Source organism: Poecilia mexicana, unplaced genomic scaffold (genome assembly GCF_051168715.1).
Source record: "Poecilia mexicana isolate PSO_F unplaced genomic scaffold, ASM5116871v1 scaffold_11, whole genome shotgun sequence".
Lineage (NCBI taxonomy): Eukaryota > Metazoa > Chordata > Actinopteri > Cyprinodontiformes > Poeciliidae > Poecilia > Poecilia mexicana.
This window is the reverse complement of record NW_028263380.1, coordinates 24,667,879-24,683,395: the sequence shown is the minus strand read 5'-3', so window position 1 is coordinate 24,683,395 and position 15,517 is coordinate 24,667,879. Positions and strand designations below refer to the sequence as shown.

General features: G+C 38.0%; 2 protein-coding genes across 2 annotated transcripts; both read left to right on the top strand.

Moving 5' to 3' along the window:
* Positions 1-16: 16 nt before the first annotated feature.
* psmb9a (proteasome 20S subunit beta 9a) lies at positions 17-7,329 on the top strand. The gene is made up of 6 exons (XM_088010466.1): positions 17-273; positions 652-719; positions 1,656-1,787; positions 6,588-6,717; positions 6,844-6,985; positions 7,135-7,329. The coding sequence occupies exons 1-6, from the start codon at positions 223-225 to the stop codon at positions 7,260-7,262; spliced, it is 651 nt and encodes a 216-aa protein (XP_087866592.1). The 5' UTR covers positions 17-222; the 3' UTR covers positions 7,263-7,329.
* Positions 7,330-7,985: 656 nt separating this feature from the next.
* tap2a (transporter associated with antigen processing, subunit type a) lies at positions 7,986-13,001 on the top strand. The gene is made up of 11 exons (XM_088010462.1): positions 7,986-8,545; positions 8,775-8,889; positions 8,979-9,109; positions 9,202-9,407; positions 10,047-10,244; positions 10,332-10,460; positions 10,917-11,105; positions 11,241-11,414; positions 11,545-11,704; positions 11,964-12,100; positions 12,440-13,001. Exons 1-11 carry the CDS (start codon positions 8,032-8,034, stop codon positions 12,644-12,646), a joined length of 2,160 nt encoding a protein of 719 aa, XP_087866588.1. The 5' UTR covers positions 7,986-8,031; the 3' UTR covers positions 12,647-13,001.
* Positions 13,002-15,517: the final 2,516 nt, after the last annotated feature.

Genomic DNA, 15,517 nt, shown 5'->3' with positions numbered 1-15,517 from the left:
ACTGTTTAACTTTCAATTTCGTTTTAGCGCAGGAAAAAAATGGAGTCTGTCTGATGTTCTAATAATGGAATGGTGTGTGACTTCAATTGCTAGGCACTTTTGAGCGTTACATATAATATTCTAAAACAAGCGAACCGCTGCAAACGGACTCAGTGTGAGTGTCAGCTTCTGGTAAGTTACACTAATTTAAGTCCGACGTCGTCGTTAAAAAGACAGTCTGCCATGTTGGGAGAAACGGAGCCACAGTGGTTGTCCGAAGAAGTGAAGACTGGAGTAAGTAAACGACTTTTAATAGCCTATATTTGAGAGGCTTTGTTAAAGGCAAAGTGAGCTGCTCGTTTTACGCATTTTAACCCCACTTAGGCTTTTCAACAGCCCTTCGCCATATGTAGTTCGGGTATTTGTTTCTCATACAGGCACCACCATGTCATGTGAACGTAGAGCATTTTTTCTCACACATCTGTAAGCATTTGCAGAACAGTCAGTGGAGCAGGATTTTCAGCAGAAACATTTAGGAATAGAGACGTAGGGAGGAGCAGGGGTTAAAAACTCACTTTGTTTTTGTACTACATCTGCATCCATTACAGTAAAGCTACAGCTACAATAAAGTGACATTCCTTGTTGAACACTTGCTCTTTTTTCTGATTCCAGACAACCATCATTGCCATAGAGTTCAATGGAGGGGTCGTATTAGGGTCTGACTCCAGAGTGTCTGCTGGGTGAGTTAGAGCTCATGATCATGAGAATGAAGGCAGGTGCATCTCAGTAAATATCACTGAAAAGCTTACTTAATTTGGAAATTTAACTGAAATAATTTGTATTAGAAGTACATTGCACACTGCTTTAATTCTTATTTTTATGATTACTGTTATTTTAATGGCTTGCAGCCAGAGCCAGATTTACAAGGATGTGGGTCACTGCGCTGGAGATAATTTTGGCGCCCTGTCCACTAAGGAAAACATATTTAATAAAAATGATAGTATAGGATTGAATAGTCCTATACATCAGTAGGCATCAACTGACTTAGTATCTCCTCTACCCAGGAGTTCTATGTTGTTCCTAAAAGATTTTTAATATAACTTCATAATTTTCAAATACTTGAGTATTGTTTATATTTACAAAAGTTCCAAAATATTTATGCAACTCTCCATATCTGGACCTATGAACTTTATATAAAGTGCAATTTTTTGCAAAACATTCATTAAAACATCTGTGAGGCCCCCAGAAAATTGGGTCCTTGTGAGCCCTTTCTAAAATATGGCCCAACTTAATGAAAGCCTAATATCCAAATAGTTTGAAGCCATTTACCATAGAGCCTCCTTTTGATTAATTACTGCAACAATGAGGTGTAGCACAGAGTCTGTCAGCCTGTAGATCTGCTGAGATGCAGTATAATCCCAAAATGCCTTTCAGGTCATCTGCATTGTTGGCTCTGTTGTTTCAAATTTTCCTCTTGATAAAACCACAGGGATCCTTTCTGTTGGTTGGCCAATTTAATGGCCAACCAAGCCTAATTGATTTACTTTTCAAAAAATGTTGGAATATTAGCTCTTTAGGTACTTAAAAGAATATGAGAAAATAATCTTCTCAATTTTAACAGATTATATTCTAGTAATATTTAATATCTGCTGCTTTTATCTCATCTCATCATCCAGGGAGTCGGTGGTTAACAGGGTGATGAATAAACTGTCTCCACTTCATGATAAGATATACTGTGCACTGTCAGGATCTGCAGCAGATGCTCAAACAATTGCTGAGGCAGTCAACTACCAGCTAGATGTCCACAGGTAAATGCTACTCATTTTTAAACATACATACAAATGGCCTAAACAGAGAAGTATTGATGTTGTTATAGCAAAATACTCACCATGTCTCCATTCACATAAAAATCAAAGGATGATTGTAGTTTGACATCCTTCGTCTTGCTAGACTGAGGCTTATTTGTCATAAAAAACAAACTGCTTGCATGTATTGTGGATTTTAGAACAATATGTGAGGAAAAACTTGGGTGCTACTAAGTTTAAAATAGATGGTCTAGATCAAATCTGGCATATGTACCAGTGATCAGATCAAATGAGGAAATTCAGACCACAAATGTTAAAACACAAAAGCTTCTCGCCATGGATTCTGTCCCATTCAGTGCCTGAGACAATGGAAACCAGAAGAGAATTAGCAACGAAAAGCCCCTCCATGGAAAGTACCATACACTCAAGTGGCTGATACGACCAAGTCCTACCAGTAGCAAGAGAGGGCAGGTTTTAAGAACAGCACAGAAACACTGATTATGGCAGTGCAGGAGCAGACCTTGAGCACCAGAGCAATAGAGGCCCAGATCTACCATACCAGGCAAAGTCTGGCATGGTACTGTGCAGAAAGGTTCAGAAAAATAATCTAGCATCTTATAGCAGGGTGCAAAATACTGACAGAAGAGAAATACATGGAACACCATAACCAGATGGCTGATATAGTGTACCACTGCGTCTTGTGGTACACTTTGAATAGACCCTTTTCACAGTGACGTCAAACAATGGCCGCCATAACTCAAAACTGGGTATCTTTACTTCCGGTGTGATTTTGCCTTGGGAACCAAGCTGAAAAATTCCCGCATTCTCATAATCTTAAGGATATAATAAAAGGTAAGTTTAATAATAACAGCATTTAAGTGTTAGATTGTCAATCCACCATTCTCTAACTGTGTATAAAATAAACAGCCTCCGAACGGAGAGTAAACCACCTAGCAGCAGCTTTAGCCACATTTAGGAAAAAATATACTCTCTGTCAGTGCTGTAACGTTTAGATGTTCACTTTCTGTGTTTTATAAAACAGTGTTTACGTGTTAGATAACCGTTATTAGTCATTGTCAGTTTACCATTCTCCAACTGTATTCAAAGGAACCAGCCTCCGATCGGAGAGTAAACCAGCTAGCATCAGCTTTAGCCACAGTTAGGAAACATATACACCGCCGCCTGTCAGTGGTGTAACGTTTAGAGGTTTATTTTCTGTATTAATGGAAAATAAAGGACAGCTTCCAACAACATTGTTTAGAATAGTATTTTAAATATTCTGGGGCTGATTATGTATCTCTGCTCATTTCCAAGCTCAAATGAGCAACTTCACGTTCAAACACAAGTCCCCCAAAAAACGCGACCGGTGAATCATTATTTTTTATGAGTTTAGAAAAAACAAGACAAAAGCCACAAATAACAGTTGGGCTTGACGACATTTCTGTTTTTCCAGCAACAAAATGCGCATCTCCATGCTCTGTTCATGTTTCTGTCGCTGCTGTCACAGAGTCTCTCCCAAAGACGCACAGAAGGAATAAAAATAAATACAAAAGAAAATATTAATGCGCAGTGATTTGGATAAATAACTTTAATCTGATTACTGGATTTGAAATACGAACTCGTTAGATTATTCGTTACCGAAAAAGTGGTCCGATTAGAGGAAGGCATTACAAAGCAGCGGCGGCACCGGACATCTCTGCTTATAACAAACAAACCCCTATTTTATGGGATGAGTGGCAACTCCAGTCTATAATTTAAGAATCTGATCAAGATTAGAGCCTAAAACGTTATAGTTCAAAAACAGTAAAAAGTTCTGGTTAAGGAACAGTTATGTCACGTAGTTAGCTAGCTAACAAAATTCACTAATGCTAAGCTAACGGTTACGCAAAACAAAAATACCTACCTTCATAGTAAAACAGGTATTGTTCGGTGAAGAATTTCTAGCCTTTGTCTAATTTAGATTTTGTTGTCAGAGAAAATTGGTTTGCAAATCGTGATATATCTTCAAATCTTATTTTAGGCAAATGTTTTAGAGACTGTGTAAACTCCATGCTCCGGTGTTCTGTCTGATCAACATATGCTGTCAATATATATATATATATATATATATATATATATATGAAATAGACAACTTTATCATTACTTACTATGTACACCGGAACTAAGGATACACAGCTTCGAGCCAAAACGGAAGTTGTGTGACGTCATGTGAAAAGGGTCTATTAGGGCTCGGGGATATATCAAGTATACTCGATGTATTGAGATATTTTTAATATACGATAGTCAAAATGGCTATATCGCAACCACCGATTATAAATTGTTCAAATAATACATTTTCGCTGTCAAATTCACTGCGAGTATGGTTTATCCGACACCTTATGAATGGATCACTAGTCTCTCCCCCCTCTCAACCTGAAAATTTTCTACCAATCACGTTGCGTGGAGAAAACAACATGGTGACAGTGAGAGTTTGAGGCGAGCCGTGAATGAGACGGTAACTGAAGAGGAATCAGATAAACTGTTTAGTTCCGAAGAGAAACAGCGCTGGATCAATAATTTGGCAGTAGTTTGGATTTTATATGGAGGATGTCGAACAAATTGAGGTTATTGGCAAAACATGTTATCAAACTATTGCCACAAAAGGTTGAACCACAGATTTATTTCACCGCCTAATCAGACTATTCTTTTACATGCTGTTCATAGCCGCGCCACCGCGGCAGAACTAGTCAGTTAAAGTGAAACCTGGAGACGCAGGTATGATTCATTTAGTGCTGTGCAATGGGAAAGATAACTCAAAACTTATCATTCTCTTTTCTCGCTTTCTGTCGACTTTACGCTACATGTAGACTCGTTGCCATAGCAACTGACAAGAATGCAACTTTATGTATCAAGATTCAGCGCCAAAAACATTCAAACTTAGAGCAGAACATTCAGTTTGTTACAGGTTTATGCTTTTAGACTTGATGTGTATTTTGCGATTATTAATAAGTGATCACTGTGGTTGATTAGCCACCGCTGCTATTAGCCATGCTAACATAGCCATGCTAACATAGCCATTGTTGATTAGCTTATTTAAACACCTGCTTTACTGATACTCTGTCAGTTTGTGTGTATGTCGCCGTTTTATTTCTAAGTTAGACAAAAACACAGCTTATTCCACATGACATCTATTTGTTAAGTTTGTCAAAGTCAAGGAAACAACTGACACTTCCTTCTCCCTCACTATTTTTTTTCTTATTTAAAACTTTTCTGACCTTATTATCTAGTCTTAGTGTAGCCAGTTCATAGCAAAACACTGCATCCTTCTTCTTTCATATGAGCTTTAAGTCTAGCAAGGAAGCAGGGGCGGCAACATGCATGATGACATCGTGCTGCAAGGAGTCTATAGTTTAAAATAACATTTTTAATCTCATTTAAGAATATCGTGATATATATTGTGTATCACAATATAGCAAAAATATATAGAGTAGAGATGTGCCGATCAGGTTTTTTTCCTGCCGATACCGATACCGATCACCCATGATGGCCGATACACCGATACCGATCACCAATACCGATCACATAATTATTATTTATTTATTTTTTATCATAAACCCTACCGGTTACATTATGTGGAAAAAGGAACCATGAATTCACCTTAATTTAGACAAAAACTTGTTTTTAATAACTTTTTCCAAGAAGAAAACTAAAAAAACAGGCATTGTGCAAATTGTACTGCTATTGGTAATACTATCTTTAACAGACTGAAAACATATGAAGGCATAAAACCTCTCAACATTGCCAAAAAGTTCAAGTATAAAACTTAACATTCAAAGGCAAATACAGGATCCATTACAATAAACAATCCAGAGTTACTGAATGAAAACTTCCTGTTAGCATGGCGGCTAGCTGATTACGGCTAGTTCTGATTGGCTGTTTCTGACTGAGCGGAGTAATTATGCAGAACAGGGAGGAGATCGATTATTTTTTCAGAGATTATTTGTCTCATGTTAGGACAGCGGAAGTTTTAATACGTAGGTAAAATTTATTTTTTTAAGTTTGATGCTGCAGCTTTAAGCAGGGGTTCGGTGAGAGTCACTACCAGATGGAGCAGAAGCGAAGCTCCGTCTGTCAAATATTACTACCTGTAGCGTAGCAGCGGTTCAACAGCGAGAGCAGAACCAGCATCTGACATCGCAGCACGAAGACAAATAATTTTGTGGGTTATTTGTTTAGCTTTCTGACCGTCATGCTAATCTGGATGAGTGTTTGTTGCTGTGCGCTGCTTTACCTGCTGTCTGATCCTCCGTATGTCTTTTTTACTGCAGTGAGCCTCGATGTAGCCAAACTCCGTCAAGTATGACACTGTTTTTATGTCGTATTAGCTTCGTTGTGTTGATGCATTTTGACCTGCTTCAATTTTCCGCAGCAACACGCAGCAAACTTCCCCATTCACTCAGTGCGTTATAGTTGCACATCGCTTAAGATTTGTTGTTGCGCGTTTGCGCAGAGTGAAGGAAAGAGGAGACCAGCTGCACAGGCAGGCTGCGAAATGAGAAGTAGTTGATCGGTATCGGTAAAAGAGACAATGATCACCGATCATGCACTTTTTCACGAAAATCGGCCCGATTATGATCGGTGACCGATCGATCGGCACACCTTTTCTCATACCACCCAGCCCTAGTTGGAATACGAGGTTTTTTACTGCAACATTTAGATGGTGGTGTCAGAAACTAATGCATATACCTTGTTTTGTTTCTAAAAGTATATTTTAGTTCCACATGCTAAACATTATACTGTAAAAGTCATTGTTTCATTTGTCAGTATGGAAATAGGTGAGGACCCGAAGGTTCGATCAGCTGCCACTCTGGTGAGGAACATTTCATACAAATACAAGGAGGAACTGTCAGCTCATCTCATTGTTGCAGGATGGGACAGAAAAGATGGAGGACAGGTTGGTGATCTTATGGCATTTGCTACAACATGAATTGTAATACCACTACTTATGTTTCACATACCCAGTCACCTTCATTTTATCATTTATCTAGTTCTTTTTTGTTTGTTTTTCTTTATTTTACAGGTTTTTGCAACCATGAAAGGTCTCCTGACCAGACAGCCTTTTGCTGTTGGCGGCTCAGGCAGCTCTTATGTTTATGGATTTGTTGATGCTGAGTATCGAAAAGGAATGAGCAAGGAGGAATGCCAGCAGTTTGTGGTTAACAGTAAGTTATTACTGTCACTGTTACAAAAAATGTATTTTCATTTTATAATTATAACAGTTTGAGATGTATAAACTACATATTGAATGTATAGTCGCTTTGTTTTCTCACCTGTCAAATTGCTTTTTATTTTTTTTTCTCTCTTCCTCCAGCTCTTGCTTTGGCCATGAACCGTGACGGTTCCAGCGGGGGGGTGGCCTACTTGGTCACCATTGATGAACACAACACAGAGGAGAAAGTCATTCTGGGAAATGACCTGCCCACTTTCTTTGATCAGTGATACAGCTGTCATTCTCGGCAATAACTGTATTGTTGACATTCATTATAATAATAAAAAATAAAATTCATTCTCATCTCTTTATTCATTAAAACAAATGTATCTCATTTGATTTTATGAACTATTTAGTTTATTTGATTAGTTTAGTAAGGAGAGAAAAATGGATTTAAGTTGGTGTAGTATTTCACTGAAGAGATGTTAAAGCTGAACTTGATCATCTACTTCTTTTGAGTTTGTTAAAAGCTAGTATTCAAAATAAAATATTTGTAAACTGTATTTAAATAGCTTCACCACATTATTATTCTTAATTTCGTAATTTTCATCTGTGTACTTTTTATTGTTTATGACCATTTTCCTCTTCTATTGGGCTTTGTCTAAAACCTTTCCTATTTTGGGGTTGGCTTCTATTTTATTTTACTGAATTTAGCAGGCTATAAAATGTCACCCAAACATGCCAAGGTATACTTAATGGACATATGAAACAGATACATGAAGCAGTGTTGTATTGTTAGTATGTTAAGTTTGAACTCCCATCTTTATTAAATATTACAAAAGCTGCTAAGAAATTATATATTTATAGTTCTGCAAATCTGGACAGTTTAATTGTGACTGCATTCAGAAGAAACATAATTAGTTGGTGCCCTTCATTATTCAGCCCTTCACTGCAGGGAAACCCCTAAACTTACTAGAAAATGAAACTGAAAGCACAGAGAGCAAAAACGTTTTAGTTACACAGCAGAGCAGGTCATATGAGGACGGCTGCAGCTGAAACATGGCAGGAAAAGACCGAACAACAATTCACAAAGTCTTCGCTTTAACTTTAGTAGTTTGCGTTGATCTTTCTTTATTTTACGCATCAGGATTTGCTGGGATTCACAACGTTTTGGGGCTTTTTGCGCATCTGTGGCTTTCAGCAGCTCTACGATGGTCAGCAGTAACTATTACAACTCTGCTGGTTCTGGGAGACCCGAGCCCGCTGCTGATCCGGTTCATAACAGCCTACAGTCTGCTTCCAGCGGTGTACGAGACCGGAACCAGGGTTCTGTACCGGGAGGAGAGCCCATGTGGGCCGGTGGCGGATATTCGCTGCTGGCTGATGTTCGCCGGAGCGTCGCTCGGAGCGGCGCTGTTCTGGGAGATCACCATCCCGGACAGCGACGAGGAGGCTGGGAGTAAAGCCCAGAAACAGAAGTCCAGGGTTCTGTTCATGAGGGTTGTCCATCTCTTCAAACCCGACTATCCCAAGCTGTTCGGAGGCTTTGTGTTCCTGTCGCTGGCAGTTTTCTGTAAGCCAAGAGCAGATTATTCTACTTTCAGATACGCTACAAAATGTGCAAAAGTTATATATTTGTGCGCGTGTGTGTGTGTGTGTGTGTGTGTGTGTTTCATAGTTTTAAAACTACTGACAATGTGTAGAGCTTCATTTTTCCCTAGCTTGTTTGTTGTTGTACATACTGACATATTTTTGCTAAAAATGTTTTTCTTATGAAAATAAACATGTTTGTTTCTTCTCAGGTGACATGTTCATCCCATTCTACACAGGCAGAGTCATTGACATCTTGGGAAGTCACTACAAACAAAGTGAATTCCTCAAAGCCCTCCTCTTCATGGGGATTTATTCTATAGGAAGGTATTAAACAATGCTTCCTCACCAAATCCACTCTCCCCATGCATCTGTGTAATGTCTAACTCAGCCTCTGTTTCTGTTTCATTGATCAGCTCTATCAGTGCTGGCTGCAGAGGGGGCCTCTTAATTTGTGCCATCAATTCATTTGCATGCAGAATCAAAGTTAAATTGTTTGATGCTTTGACCAAGCAAGAGATTGGATTCTTTGAATCTGTAAAAACAGGTAATCCTGTCAAATGATAAACCACCATATGCATATAACATCATAGGATAGAACAGTTTGATATGACAAAAGGCTCTTAATTTCTGCTACAGGTGAAATCACGTCCAGGTTGTCTAGAGACACCAATCTGACAGGAAGGACAGTGTGTCTGAATGTTAATGTGCTGCTGAGGACATTTATGAAGACGATGGGGATGATCTCCCTGATGATGAGTCTGTCATGGAAGCTCACATTCCTGGTACTGATGGAAACCCCCATCACTGGACTTATACAGAACATCTATGACACTCACTACCAGGTAAAAGCAAGATGTTAAGAAGTATTATTAGATCTACTGCCTTTTATACATTATCCATGTTAATCAGCACAGTAGATCACACTGTATAATACATTTTAGTGTTTAGTACTGATGCAGATTTCTAAGAAGCAAAAAAATATTAAAAGAAAAATATTTATCTTTAATATCAGTGTCTTTCATTCCTGAAAGGTACTATTTTTGCATGAATGGATGAATGTATAGACTCACTGCTGTAATTACAGTTTGGGGACAAGTATGAAAGATTAAGAATCTTTGTTGCAGAACAAATATGTGGATCCAATTGATTTTAAAGAATAGTAACAGAAGATTAAACATGATTCCACACTACTGTCTAACTGGTTCTGAATTGTATTCAGCAAATTATAGTGCAGATAGTTCAGATTGTGGTGGGGCCACTTTAATGAACAAAGAATGTCAGATTAAATCACTTTGTTGTTTTACACCATGTTATAATGGTGATAATGGTGATAATAAGTCATTCTGAAATGAGTCTTAGTTGGAAGTTTAAAAAAATATATAATTATGTTGTATCATTATTTATTGTAACATATGTAAATATCAATATTTTATTTCTTACTCAAACACAGGGTCTTTTCTCCAACTTCATTCTCTCCTCAGAGGTTGTCCCAGGAAATGCAGGACTCAATGGCTCGTACAAATGACTCTGCAAACGAAGTTGTCTTTGGTATCCGTGTGGTTCGAAGTTTCAACACAGAGAAGCATGAAGCTGATCGTTATGATAAACGATTAACAGAAACGCAGTCACTGAAGAATCGTCGTGACATTGTTAGGGCTATTTACTTGCTAGCACGGAGGGTAAGAAGTTTGTTTTCATGTATCTTAGAATATAACACAGCTTGCAGGTCTGCTTATCTGACATATACTGTTGATGTGTGTCTGTAGTTGACAGGTTTGGGAATGCAGGTCTTCATTTTGTACTATGGCAGACTCTTCATCCAGTTGGGACAGATGACCACTGGAAACCTGGTTTCCTTCATTATCTACCAGTCAGACCTGGGAGACAACATCAGGGTGGGTGTTTCATAGAGCTACGAGCTGGTATTTATGATAATATATCTGATATACTTAGAAACTGCTTTAATGTTTAAATATTATATTTAATGTATAAATATAACTGACAAAAAATGTAGCCCCATTGTATTGGTACAGTTTTTATGTTGTGGTCACAAACTATTTAAAATGCTTTGTTGGAAAAATATTTCATACAATATGTCTCTTGAATATCACATCTGTTTAATAAGCTAGCACATGCACTATGCCGTATAGATGCATCCTTTCTACGATATGATTGTTTTGAAGTGCAGAGGTTCATTCAAACAATAATTTTGAGCTATCTTCTGTAACTATCACGTAAGCTGAAACAATTTTATAACTAATAGATGATCTATTCTAAGAGATTTGTGGCCCATGCTTTGTCTTTAAAGCACATTTAACACCAGATTGTATAATAGAGTTGTTATCTTCCAGACTCTTACTTACATCTTCGGTGACATGCTGAACTCTGTGATGGCTGCTGGGAAAGTGTTTGAGTACTTGGACAGAAAACCTCAGATCAGCACAGATGGAAAACTGAAACCAGATCAGCTGGAAGGACGGATCAACTACTGTGGTCTGAACTTCGCTTATCCTTCGAACCCTGGAAAAACTGTACTGCAGGTGAGAAAAACTATGGTTTTAGCTGAGAAAGTCATGTGGCCACTTTAACACAGCTGATAAAAGAAATATATATAGTTTAATTTCAAATATTTCAGTTGTACTTTGTGATTCTCATGGCCTCTGTTTTGGCCTCAGGATTTTAGCCTGGAGTTGAAGCCAGGCCAGGTGACCGCTCTGGTTGGTCCATCTGGAGAAGGAAAAAGCACCTGTGTGAGTCTCTTACAGCGATTATATGAGCCTCAAGACGGAGAAATATTACTGGATGGACAACCGCTGAAATCCTACGATCACCACTTCTTCCACAAGAAGGTATTTAATCAGTGAGGTGCTCTTCTCTGACTTTGATTTCTTTTTATTTTTGCTTTACATTATTTTGAAATTATGCTGGGAATAAATGTGTAATGTTATTCATATAATCTGATGAGAGTCTATGTAACAGATTGCAGTGGTGAGCCAGGAGCCTGTCCTGTTCTCTGGATCCATCAGAGATAACATCACCTACGGACTCACTGACTGTTCACTAGAGAAGATCGAGGAAGCAGCACAAAAAGCCAACGCCCACGAATTTATTCACCAACTAGAGAAAGGCTACGACACAGGTAAACCGGTCTGACTTCATCTCTCATCCTGTTTACATGGCTGAGTGCAAGCAAGAGTCTTTTATATTTAATGGTAGTTAATCATGAAAATAAGAAACAAAAAGAAACTGAATGATCAAGATGTAAAGAGTAAAACATAATTTCTGAGCATGTATACATTGTTTGAAGGATTAGTGACATTTAATATTTTTTCATTTGTTTGGTTTTTGACATTAAATAGATAAATCTCAGTTATAATTGATCTTTTTTACTTTAACAGAGGTTGGTGAGAGTGGTGGCCAGTTGGCTAAGAGTGAGAGGCAGCGGATCGGCATCGCCCGGGCTCTGGTCAGAGAGCCGAAGATCATCATTCTGGATGAAATAACCAGCTCTCTGGATGCTGAGAGTGAAAACAAGGTATGTTCTGATTTACAGGAATTTTATTCCTTCATAGGGCCATGTTGGTGTGGATGGATTTTTCTTTTGATGATATAAAAATTTTAAAACGGATTTTTTATTTAATTTTTTTTGTTTTACCTTCTGAAACCATTTTTAACCATAAAACTTAAAATATGACACACTGATTTTGCAAATATAATCTGTTACATAAGTTGAGCTATTCATATAATGAACCTGTGAAATATCTTTTTGGGGGAATTTATAAAGAAAATAGACTAAATGCTTCTGAAATGCTGTGTACAAAAAATTAAAATGATATTTGTTGACTAAATTGTTTACTTGTCATTGTCTGTGCAGGTTCTTCAGGGCCTGGCCAGCTGCCCCAACCAGACCCTGCTAGTGATCGCTCACAGACTGAAGACCATCCAGAATGCGGATCAGATAGTTGTGGTTAAAGGAGGTAAAGTGGAGGAGAAAGGGACCCACCAGGAGCTGATGGAGCTGCAGGGGAGCTACAGTAAACTGATAAATGAGCTGTTTGATGAGACAAACTCACCAGAGTGAACTGCTGTAAATTATCTCTACTGAAACTGTAACCTAATGTCAAGTCACATCAGCGTTTTCTATGCCTGCCGTATAATAGATATTTTTGTATATAGTGAATTTAGATAGTTTTGTACAGACATTAAAGATGTTTTTAAAACCTTTTATTTATTTAAAGGATTGTTGATGTCATCATGAAATGAAAGTATCTTTTGTCAGATCTACGTTCATGGTCTAATTTTCTGATTCATGTTCTGGGAAATTATTGACCCAACAGGTGAATATTGTTGCTATAAATCTTCATTTATAATCAGAATGGCCAAAGGTTGCTTTGGGGTTGGTACGTCTCAAATAAAAGATTAATCAACACCTGAAATGCTTTTTTTTCTGAATGTCTTTGTTTAAAATTTGTTTCTTATTTTTTATTTCATATTTCTAAAAATATTTTTGCCAAATCTGTTCTCTAGTCAGTTAAAACCTACAGAGAAATGATTTCCAGGCAACATTTATTTCACAAATCAGAACAAAAGTAAGAACAAAAACAGCTGTAAGAAACCCCTCAAAACAATATTAACTATATAAAGACAATATTAACTATATAAAGACAATATTAACTATATAAAGACATCCGTCTATTGTCTTCAGGTCCAGTGACATCTCTGGGTTTCCCTCCAGAACCATCATCATTCAGGTTTTATGGATTCACCAGAATCTGTTCACCGTTGCTGCAGTAAAGCCAAAGTGATTTAACCCGTTGCTGATTTAGGTTTAAAGTAATCTTCATTTTAAAAATATTTTTCTTCCGGCTGATTGTAAATTAGATCTGAGTGACTCGGCCACTCACGACCTGAATGTGAGAGAGAAATTGAGAAAAGCTTAGAGATTTCAAGGTCATTATCATTATAAAAGATTATTGTCAAATTACAGATGGTAAAATTAAAAAAGGACATAATTCTAGTTAGGGTTGGACAGATTTAATGCTAAAATTATTCTACATGTCAGTTTTTATTAAAATGCTCATTGAAACTGATACATTTTGATGTATTTAATTTTGTTTCATTTTATTTTGAGAGATTCTAGTCTCATTTCTTGTCAGAAACAAACTAGTTTTATGTATATAAAACTTAATCTGCAGGGGTATGAATAATTTTGGACTTTGACGTACATTGCTGCTTTTAATTACTGAGTATAAAATGAAAGAAGTTCTGGTGGCGAGCCTCGGGTTTGGGTTTTATAGTTCAGTCTAACCTGGAAAGTCCCAGATGATCAAACTTGCTTTCCTTTTGGCAGTGAATCAGGAATGAGGAAAGCTGCTTTTTCATTTGTGTCAGTTTAAAATATTATCTCTGCCCATCGACTGAGATCGAGCTCAGCGTAGAAAACGACCGGCGCCATCTTATCACAACACCTGTGGAGCCAAAATGGAGTCCAGACCGACGTGTCTCTGGAGCAGAGCTGGGTAGTAACTTTAGTAAAATAATTACTTCTAGGTGAACTTTTAAAACACATTTTATTCTTATATTATTAATATTAGTTTGTAGTAATGCTTCTCTTACATGAGTAAAATTTCTGGGCATTCTGCCCCCCACTTGTGTAACTTCACACAATACAGAACAAAAATATTTCAATAAAGACATTTTATTTCTTGTTCTGATGTCATTTTTCTCTGCTGTTCAAGAGTTTGGGCCATTTGATCTGGATATACAGTGTATGTACAGTAAATGGTTTATATTATCACTGGAGGTGCTTACACTGCCCTAGGTTACTAAACCTACTGTAAATATTTATTAATATTAATACAATTAAAATGTAATTGATCGATCAGAAGATGTATGTTTCGAAAAAAATATTTGGAAATATTTCTTTCCTCCTAAATTTGTTATTTTAAAAATATTTCATTTCATTTTTCTATTTTGTCTACAATAACTCTGTGAAGACTTTAATTAATGAGCTAAAACAGCAGGAGATCGACAGGCGGATTGGGGCAGCATCTGCCGTGAAGCGGGCGCTGTACCGGTCCGTCGTGGTGAAGAGAGAGCTGAGTGAAAAACCGAAGCTCTCGATTTACCGGTCGATCTACGTTCCCACCCTCATGGTCATGGTCATGAGCTTTGGGTCATGACCGAAAGAACGAGATCACGGATACAAACGGCCGAAATGGGTTTCCTCCGCAGGGTGGCTGGGCTCTCCCTTAGAGAGAGAAGCTCGGTCATCCAGGAGGGACTCAGAGTAGAGCCGCTGCTCCTCCACGTCGAGGGGAGCCAGTTGAGGCTCGGGCATCTGGTCAGGATGCCTCCTGGACGCCTCCTTGGTGAGGAGTTCATGTCCCACCGGGAGGAGGCCCCGGGACCTCCTTTCTCTTGCTTCTGAAGCTGCTGACCCCGCGACCCGACCCCGGATAAGAGGAAGAAGATGGATGGATGGATGGATGGATGGATGGATTCTCAAGCTGGGCTACTTAATCTATGTTTAATAAAAAAAATTAAAATTATTGTTCTTTTTATCACCATTGTGGTTAGATTTAGATATTTTTAGAAAATGGTGAAAAAACCCCTGACTGTATCTTTTACTGCATTTTATCTCAGAGGGTGAAAACGAAAGCATTTCTGTATTTATGGGTTGGGCTTCGTAGCCTGAGCTGACCCGGAGAGCCATTTCCTGTAAACGTTTTTTTTTTTTCAGTCTGGCTGTTTGGAAACCTGCCTGCATGTTTGTGTCAGAAACAGTAACCAGCATCTGCCTTTATCAACTCAGGTGGAGTTTAGCTTTGATAACAATAGGCACCATTTTGCTGCAAAAACCACCCGTCCACAAAATGGAGACTAAAGTCACGTGTCTTTTATAGCAACAATAATTATTTATTGGAGGGATTCTGAGTTGTGTTTATGTTTG